Raw genomic sequence first — 10,197 nt, forward strand, 5'->3', positions numbered from 1 at the left:
GGAGGGAGGGAGGGAGGGAAGGAAGGAAGGAAGGAAGGAAGGAAGGAAGGAAGGAAGGAAGGAAGGAAGGAAGGAAAAAAAAGAAAGAGTGAGTCTTGTGGCTGGCTGGCCAAGGGAGGAGGCCAGGGGTGGGAAGCTCCCTCTGCACCCCACACGCACATTCTGAGGCCCATCAGCTCAGGTCATGATAACTCCTCACCAACACAAGCCGCACCTGGAATATGCCTGAGCTGATCTCTCGGGCTGGACGGCCCCACACAGAGCACAGGCAAAGAGACGGCCAGTGTCACGCCCATCTGCCACCTTCCAAAAGGCCCTGCAGGGGGAGGGGAAAGAGAGGACAGACAGCAGGGGAGCGAGAAACCATCCCCAAAAAGAGCAGGGATGAGACAGGTGGGCAGCGGGAACAGCTGCCGGCTTGGAGAGCTCTGACAGGTGGTGCTGAAAGGCATCCTGTGAGCGGGTGTCACAAAGAAAAACCTACTCTGAACTATCACAAGGACAGAAAAGCAGACACTGCATGTTCTCACTCATAGGTGGGAACTGAACAATGAGAACAATTGGACAGAGGAAGGGGAACATCACACACTGGGGCCTGTCGTGGGGTGGGTGGTGGGGAGGGATAGCATTAGGAGATATACCTAATGTAAATGACGAGTTAACAGGTGCAGCACACCGACATGGCACATGTATACATATGTAACAAACCTGCACATTGTGCACATGTACCCTAGAACTTAAAGTATAATTAAAAAATAAATAAATAAAAACACTGAAAATAAAATAAAACTGCTGCATAGGCCAAAAAATAAAAATACAAAATAAATAAAAGGATTTGTTACCTCCCCCACAAAAAAAAAGTAAAAGAAAAAAGAAAAACCTGCTCTGGCCTGACACTGCAGGAGAGACAAGCTCCAGCCGCTCCTGCCTCCTGTGGCGTTACCGGAGCCTTAGCGCTACCGTCATCAGACGCGGAGGCTGTTTATGGTACATCCCAGGTCCTGGGCGAGATACTTGAGAAACACTGTACACAGTGGGTTAATAAGAAGAATTTGGAGAAGGAGGAACTGCATCTCATATAGCCCGGAAGCCCAGCCTGCTCTGTCCGTGGCTTCCCTTTGCTCTCTGCTTTCACCCTGAGGATGATTGTAGGCAGGGGCTATCAGAGATGAACATTCACTGGCTTCCTACTATCTGCAGGGCAAGGACCTCACCTTTCAGACAGGAGGCATGGCTGGTGTGCCTGGCCCAACCCAGCCTCCCCTGACCTTCTGCCTCATGACCTCTGCATAGAGCCCACCACAGCAGTATACACCTCCCCTCCCAAACAGGCCTATATTGTTCCACATCCACAGGGAAGCCATGGCCAACATGGAGGAAATCCACAGCCAGCATGGCCTCGACTCAGGCCCAGGTGTGAATCCAGGCTCCACTTGCTTCAGAGCTCTGTGCCTGTGAGCAACTTACTAACCTCTCTGAGTGTCTGCATCCTCATCCCTAAAATAGGGGTGGGGAAGGCAGCACCTGCCCCACAGGGCTTTGTAGTGATTGGATGAGTGTGTGTCTGTAAGGCACATAGCCCGGTGCCTGGCCCACAGTAAGCATTCAGGAAATGTTTGCTGGTTGGATAATGCTGAACCTCCTGACTCAAAAGTGTCCTCTCTCTCTCCGTCTCTCTCATCTATTCACTTGGCACCTTCCCTCCCACACAGACGTCTCTGTCCCCCTTCCCCAACCCGCCCCTCGGCTCTTGGTACTGAGGATGGACCGTGGCAGCCACCTGCCTTGCACACTTGCACAGGGCTGTCACCCAGTATCGTGTGTTGGCCTTCTGCTGTCTTCCCAACTAGGAAGAGCTTCCTAAGGAATTCAGCTGATCCCACATCCCTCCCCCAGCCCCGCACTGGGACCCTCCACAGGATCTTGCCCAGGGTAAAAGCTAAATAGGGGCTCATGGCTGGGATTGGCTGTTACCCCACATGTCTGCGACGGCTGAGGACCCTCCTGCCTGGAGGCAGAGGGATGAATGAGATGAGGGCATTGGGGGGCTGCCTTTCAGGACCTCTAAGTCTGCCGAGAGTCAGTGAATAAAGATCCAAGGGGCAGGAATGGGGCTCAGGGAAAAGGGGTTACATAAAGGCCATAAATGTAGCCCAGCCTGCGCTGCCAAGAGCCACTTCTGAAAGCCGCTCCCCACCACCTGGCAGCACCCTGGCTCCCTGGCCCTTAAGAAGGAAGAAGGGCTTAACAGATAAATGAATGAATGAACAAACAGATAAACTTAAGCCGGCGGGACCTGGCAACCACCAAGCAGACGGAACCGAGAAGCAAAGCTCTGCACTGCACGGGACAGCTGATGACAACCACGATGAAGAATGGCTGTGAGGAGGAAGACGGGAGAGCGGCTGCTTCATGAACACTTGCTGCAGGCCAGACCCTACACGGCTGTCCCCATGCAGGTCTTCACTTAATCCTTCAACACTCCGGTTCCCATTTTGCAGGTAAGGAAACTGAGGTTCAGGGAAATCTAATCACTTGCTCAAAGTCACAACCAGTAAGGAATATAGCCTGGATGAAACCCAGGTCTCTCTGATACTGGAGCTTATGTTCCTCACGGCTGTCTCCGTCCCCATCTAGCAGCGCCAGCTTGGTTTAGCAGCTCAATGGCTTTGTCCCAGCTGACCCGCCACATGCCTCAGGACAGTGTTCCAGCTGCTCAGCACTCCAAGGCTGTGGACATCCGAGCCTGATGACGGAGTCTTTTGGCAAAGCCATTCTCAGTGGCTTACTCTGCCCCAAGCTGGGCTCAGCCAAGGCCTTTAGCAGAGTCATGCCTGTGCCCGTCTCTGCCCGACCAGTCGGACTCTGGCAGCCAGAGAGGGCTGACGTGGCGGCTGCGCCGGTGGGACATGCTCCCCATAACTCTCCCATGCCTCCCCTTGAGGTCGGATGGGGTCCTGCAAGGGAAGAGAAAAGTGGGGTCACTGCCCTTGGCAGGACGTGCAACTGGGAATCTCTCTGAACTGTTTCTGATAAAAGCAGCTACTTCGGAACTGACATGCGACAGCTGTTCTCAGTTCACGTTTCCAGGACTCTTAAAAGAACTCAGAGAGAAAAATAAGACCCACCAGCAATTAGTCTAGCACTTGGGAAGATTGAGTGTTTCTCCATCTCCAGGGGAGAACAAAATATCTAAACAAGATTCTACAAGTGCCTGGTACAGGGTAGACACGCATGCTGGGTGCCAGCAAAACAGTCAGGCAGAGCCCATGGCCAAATAGAAGACAAAGGTGAGTCATCAGACAACCACAGTGGGGCCAGTGGCAGCATGAGGGTGGGGAGCAAACCCTGACCAGGTGAGGTCACCAGGGAAGACTTCCTGGAGGAGGTGACCTATGAAGCAGGGGACTAAGGTTGAGTTGATTAACAAGCAGGGTTAGGGAAGTATATCCTGCAGAGGGAAAAGCCTAGGCAAAGGCCTGGAGAAAAGAAGAAACATGAAGGAATGGCTGTCAGGAGATGAGCGGCAGGGGTGAAGCCAAAGCTGCCAGCAAGGGCGGAGAGGCCGGGCCTGGTCAGCTTCAGCAAGACCTCTGGACTCTGTCCTGATAGTAGTGGAAAGCTACTGAAGCAGGTGGTGGCGAGGGCAGACTGACATTTCAGAAAGAGCCTCCTGGCTGCTGCGCGGAGCTTGGTTGGAAGTGGGTGTGCCTGGAGGGAGCAAGGAGCTGACACAAGTTCAGGCAGGGACAAGGGACAAGTGGAAATGGTGGAGATGGGGCAAGAGGGGCAGACTAGGAGATACTGTGGGGGCCGAGGCACCTGGACCTGGAGAGGGACTGGACGCTGCACTGCGCCAGGTGCCACATGGCAGGGCAGAGGGGAGGGGCAGCTCTGGGTAGCTGGAGGAAGCTGGTGAGGTTCGCCAGGATCAGAGACAGAACAGCTTTACAAGACAGGGTCACAGTTCACCCAGGAAGACAGGAAAAGTACTCTGGCCATTTGTCCAACCAAAAGCTCACATGCCCACATCAAAACTGGCCAGTAGTTTGCACAGCACTTTGCAAAGCACCTCTTCCAGTAACACCTTTGGCCACTCCATCATCTGCTAAGGTGAGGAATACTGAGTCCCCATTTTAAAGATGAGCAAGTCAAGGTTAAGTGGCTTTCCCAAGGCCCCAGGACCAAGAGGCAACACAAAAACCTGGGTCTTCTGCCTCCCAGTCGAGGTGGGATTCTATAACCATAGGTTTCCATTTTAAATGATAACTGACGTCTGGGCAAGGAAGACGATAGTCGAGGCTGGTACAATTCTCCCCCTAGAAGCAGAACAAACTACGAAAGGGCAACAGACCAAAGTGTTAACGGTGCTTATCCTTAGCTCATCAGTAGTTTTTATTTTGCCGTTTTAAAATTGTTTTGAAGCCGGGCGCGGTGGCTCACGCCTGTAATCCCAGCACTTTGGGAGGCTGAGGCGGATCACAAGGTCAGGAGTTCAAGACCAGCCTGGCCAAGATGGTGAAACCTCGTCTCTACTAAAAATACCAAAAAAATTAGCTGGGCATGGTGGCTGGCGCCTGTAATCCCAGCTACTCAGGAGGCTGAGGCAGAGAATTGCTTGAATCCGGGAGGTAGAGGTTGCAGTGAGTTGCGATCGCTCCACTGCACTCCAGCCTGGGTGACATAGTGAGACTCCATCTCAAAAAAATAAATAAATAAATAAAATAAAAACAAAATAAAATAAAATAAAATTGTTTTGGAAATTTCAACCATGGACATATATTATTTTTGTAATGAGAAAAGGAATTAAAAGGTAAGTTTTGGAGCTGGGCATGGTGGCTCACACCTGTAATCCTAGCACTTTGGGAGGCTGAGGTGGGCAGATTACTTGAGGCCAAGAGTTCAAGACCAGCCTGGCCAATATGGCAAAGCCTCATCTCTATTAAAAATACAAAATTTAGTGGGGCGTGGTGGTGCACGCCTGTAATCCCAGCTACTTGGGAGGCTGAGGCACAAGAATCACTTGACACTGGGAGGCGGGGGTTGCAGTGAGTGAGACTGTACCACTGCACTCCAGAATGGGTGACAGAGTGAGACTCTGTCTCAAAAACAAACAAACAAAACAAACAAAAAAAACCTTTAAAGATGGTTCAGCATCAATTGTCAAACAGGAAAAAAAAAAAAAAAGCAGTACTCAAAATGCTTCAGGAGTTTTACATCTTCCTTTCTACCACTGGCTGGAAGGGGCCACAGCTAGCAGCCAACAGTAGCTCATGCCCCTAGCTGTTTGCAGGGTAATTTTGTATTGTTCTTCAGTTGTTAGTTTTGTTTTTGTTTAATAGAGACAGAGTTTCACTCTCATCGCCCAGGCTGGAGTGCAATGGTGTGATCTCAGCTCACTGCAACCTCTGCCTCCCTGGCTCATGCAATTCTCCTGCCTCAGCCTCCCAAGTAGCTGGGACTACAGGCTCACACTGCCAAGCCTGGCTAATTTTTTGTATTTTTAGTAGAGATGAGGTTTCGCCATGTTGCCCAGGCTGATCTTGAACTCTGAGCTCAAGTGATCCACATGCCTCTGCCTCCCAAAGTGCTGGGATTACAGGAGTGAGCCACCGAGCCTGGCTAGTTTTTGTTTTTTAATTTGGAAGTTTATACTGGCCCCAAATATCCTACGACCCATGGCTTTTCTTCCCTGCAACCCCCTACTCCTGCCTTTCAGTTACTAGCTCTGGGGTGTTCAGAACAAGGGGGTTTAATACACCCAGGCAGACGTGGAGGGGAGACAGGAGATGCAGCTTTGCTGGGCCCTGCTGCCAAGGTACTGCTGAACAGCCTGAGCTCTGGGAAATAAATTCCGCAAATAGAGTCTAGGCAGAGACCATTAAAAGTGTTTTCCTAGCATGTCTTTATGGGGCAGAACGCTGTCACACTCAGGCTGCTGCAGGGCGGCTGGGTTCTTGTGTTGGCTTGAGGTCCCCCATACAAACGAGCTTGTTTTTCCCATTTTCAGTGAGGGCCTTAAAATAGACAGAAAAATCCGTCTCACACCTGCTGACTGCAGTGAATCGAGACAGGCAAGCCAGGAGGAGGCCGCTCACCAAACATCACCCACTTTGTCCATCCGCATCACACTTCAGGTTAATGGTGTCTGTGGATGCAAGTGCAAAGCTGGAAATGAACAGAACATTCCAGAGGAAGCAAACAGTACTGTATAGGCTGCTGCGTTCTGGCCTTCAAAAAGACAGTGGAATTTCTTACCTTTGAGCCATAGATCAAAGTGTCACAATGAAGTACAAAGATGTTCATCTGAACATTAATTGTAATGGCAAAAACTATGTGGAAAAAAACCAAATAGTACAATATATACATGTGATAGTTAGGAGAACTTTACAAATCACATTTATTCTGGGTTCACAGGCAAGGGCTTATTTTCAAGATCGCTTAAAGGAAGAATTCACCAACAGGAAGTAAGCCATAGGTGGGGAGAGACCGGGGCCTGGCTGGATGCTGGGTTGAAGGTACTGGGTGAGCTCCCAATGGCCCAGTGTGTCATTTCACCTGAAGGAGGGCAGCCCATGAGACGGGAAGTTTTGCGCTTTGCTCACTGATGTATCCACCATGCCTGACACTTAATAAATATGCATCAAATGGACAAATGTACATCACATTTATGAAGATTTTAATGACAAGGGAAAATATTTTTGGTATTATGTTAAGAAAAGAGGTACGAAACAAAACCACATGTACATGTATGGGGAAAAAAGCTAGAAGAAATTACATGAAGGTGTTAACTATGGCTTGATCTGAGATGTAAAATTAGGGGTGACTTTCTTTCCTTATAATTGTCTGTGTTTTTTAGCAAAATAATTTACCAATTGCTATGACTAAACCAATAACAAACAGGGAGATTGAAAAAGCTGCAACATGGCCTGAAAAACAATTGCTCCTCCCACAGACATTCCTGTGGCGACTGGGGAAGTGAGCAGCCTGGGATTGCAGGGGCTAAGTCCTCACCAGGCTTGGGAGAGGAGTGCCCACCCTCAGACCCGGTGGGAATCAGGATCCCCGACCCCTCTACCTTTAGCTCCATCAGACCACATGAGCAGGTGAATATGTTATGGGTTCAACTGGATCCCCTAAAGAAAATACAATGAAATCCTAATCCCCATGACCTCAGAACATGACCTTATTTGGAAAGGGGGTCGCTACGGAGATAATCGAGTTAAAATGAGGTCATTAGGGTGGGCCCTAATCCAATATGACTGGTGTCCTCATGAAAAAGGGGAAACTTGGCCGGGTGTGGTGGCTCATGCCTGTAATCCCAACACTATGGGAGGCCAAGGCGGGTGGATCACCTGAGGTCAGGAGTTCAAAATCAGCCTGGCAACCTGGTGAAACCCTGTCTCTACTAAAAATATTAAAAACATTAGCTGGGCGTGGTGGCGGGTGCCTGTAATCCCAGCTACTCGGGAGGCTGAGGCAGGAGAATTGCTTGAACCCAGGAGGTGGAGGTTGCAGTGAGCTGAGATCGTGCCACTGCACTCCAGCCTGGGCAACAAGAGCAAAACTCCATCTCAAAAAAAAAAAAAAAAAGAGGAGGGACAGGGAAACTTACAGACAGACATTCACATAGGTAGAAGACCAACTGAAGATGAAGACAGGGATAGGGCTGATGAGTCTACAGCCACGGAACACCAAAGAATGACAGCAAACCCCCAGAAGCCACGGGAGAGGCCTGGAACAGCTTCTCCCTCCCAGCCTTCAGAACAAACCGAATCTGCTGACACCCTGATCTTGGACTTCCAGCCTCCAGAACTGTGAGACAATAAACTGCTGCTGCTTAAGCCACCAGGAGGGCTCTGAGCCCTCCTGAGAGCTCCAGCTGCGGACAGGTCGCCTGATGTTCCTCAGGAAAAACTAATGCAGTAGGGGAGACAGCCTGCCTTGGAGTCAAATCATGGGGAGACCTTGGCAAGTTACTTGTTTCTCTGGGATTCAGTTCACTTATCTGGAAAATGGGAGATCTGGCCTAGAAGAGTGGGTTTCAAACTCAAATTTAGCCCTAGAATGAAATCTGACACGGAAGCCCAAATATAAAAGGTAAAATAAAGCCCAATTGGGTAAAAGCCTGGTCTGGATCACACACTCTCCCTGCAGAGCAGTCTCTGAAAACCACAACTCCAGGTGATCTGTAAAATCTCTGGCCCCACTCCATTCTAAGACTGTCCAAACAAGAAACCCACTGATAGTATCCCTGAGTATTTCACATGCACCTGAGCTCGTGCCTTTTCCTTCGTGGAGCTTCCGGCCATAGTGGGGAGGTGAGACTAACACCCCAAAGACAGCGGGGCCACCCTCCCCTCCTGAGAGCTCCAGCTGCGGACAGGTCACCTGATGTTCCAAACCCAACACATCTAAATTTATTTCACCCTCCAAGGATAAGCAGATGCTGTACCTTATCAGAGCACAGCTAGGTGGCAGAACGACAGACATGACGCGCCCTTATCACCCCAAGGACAGTGATGACGTCTGCAGAGAGACTTGGTCTCCCTGACGATGAAATCAAGAGCTCACGTGCCAGCCAGGCAGGCCTGAAGGGGACTGGGTCACCAAGATGTGTGAGACTCTGATCATCCTCTCAGGGACCCCAGACCCATCATGAGGCAAAAAGCTAACAAGGAAAGGGGGAAACAGTGTCACCATTCCCTCTGCCCATCGTGGAATCAGGCAGGGTATCTAGTCTTCATTCATTTGATTTTTAATCAGACAAAGAACATGCCAATTCATTCTTTTTTAAAAAAAAAACGACCTTACAGATAAAGCCAATGTCCCCTCTGGCTTTCACACCTTCCCTGGGGGTAACCATTGTTAGTACTGGGGCTGCAGGCTTCTAGATAACACATGTCCTTTCAAGGAAACACACCAGGCCAGAGCAGGGGCCTGGGCAGAATGTGATGCTTCCAGCTTCCCTGGGCAAACTGTGGAGCCACAGGGAGGAAGGAAGGCTGAGGACTGCAGGAATCAGGGCAGGCTTCCAAGAAGAGGAAGCTCAGGCAGTGCTCCAGGAAGAGGAGGATTCCGATGACTCCAACGCAGCAGTCTCTGGGACACTGAATCCACTTCACCTCAGCACAAAAGCAGCTGGCCTCATTCATCATGTGTAGCCAATTCAGCTTCTCTGGGAAACTCCAAAACCCTCTCAAAGGGTCCTCAACCTCTGCCCTCAAACCACTACCGCCGTGAGGATGACGATGACAATGACGGTGCTGATGACAACGATGGCCTGTGTGCGACACTCTGCTGGCCCTCCCAGAGGCTCTACCAGGTTGGTGTTAGCGTCTCCAGTTTATACACAAAGAAACTGCAAACTAGAGAAAGTAAGCTACTTGCTCAAAGTCACAGGGCTGGGAGCAGCAGCACCACCACTTGATCTTGATGACAGCGACGGAGATCCTTCCATGAGCCCTCGCTGTGGGAAAAGGGTGGCCTGCGACACAGCTCCGGCGACTGCAGCAATGCCTAGCACAGAGGAGGAGCTTAACAAGTATCCGTCAGCCAGTGTCTGCTTTAAAGAACATGGGCAGGCTGGATATGGTGGCTCACACCTGTAATCCCAGCACTTTGGGAGGCCAAGGCAAGTGGATCACGAGGTCAGGAGTTCAAGACCAGCCTGGCCAACATAGTGAAACCCTGTCTCTACCAAAAATACAAAATTAGCTAGGCGTGGTGGTGGGCACCTATAGTCCCAGATACTCAGGAGACTGAGGCAGGAGAATTTCTTGAACCCTGGAGGCGGAGGTTGCAGTGAGCTGAGATTGTGCCATTGCACTCCAGCCTGGGTGACAGGGTGACACTCTGTCTCAAAAAAAAAAAAAAAGAACAAGGAAGTTGGGCACAGTGGCTCACACCTGCAGTCTCAGCTACTCAGAAGATTGAGATAGGAACATTGCTTGAGCCCTGTCTGGTCAACATAGTGTGACTCTGTCTCAAAAAATATACATCAGAGAAAGATAAAGAAGGAGAGGAGGAAAGAAAGAAAGAAAGAGAGAGAGACAGAGAGACAGAAAGAAAGAGAGAGAGACAGAAAGAAAGAGAGAGAGAGACAGAGAAGAGAGGCAAGGCAGGCAGGCAATGTTGGGTGAATAACCAAGAACTAGGCTACTTCAAGGAAATCTTCACACTATGAAGATGGTTTTT

The 10,197-nt window shown here is 50.1% G+C and overlaps 1 protein-coding gene across 1 annotated transcript in view; it reads right to left on the reverse strand.

The window, feature by feature from the left end:
- Nucleotides 1-9,041, reverse strand: part of GRK5 (G protein-coupled receptor kinase 5) — a 120,371-nt gene extending 111,330 nt beyond the window's left edge. Inside the window, exon 1 of the mRNA XM_011930268.1 lies at nt 8,815-9,041. Coding sequence (XP_011785658.1) covers nt 8,815-8,866 — 52 coding nt within the window. The 5' untranslated portion in view covers nt 8,867-9,041. The remainder of the gene's footprint in view (nt 1-8,814) is intronic.
- Nucleotides 9,042-10,197: the final 1,156 nt, after the last annotated feature.

The sequence above is a fragment of the Colobus angolensis genome, unplaced genomic scaffold (genome assembly GCF_000951035.1).
Source record: "Colobus angolensis palliatus isolate OR3802 unplaced genomic scaffold, Cang.pa_1.0 Scaffold85, whole genome shotgun sequence".
In the NCBI taxonomy this organism is placed as follows: Eukaryota; Metazoa; Chordata; class Mammalia; order Primates; family Cercopithecidae; genus Colobus; species Colobus angolensis.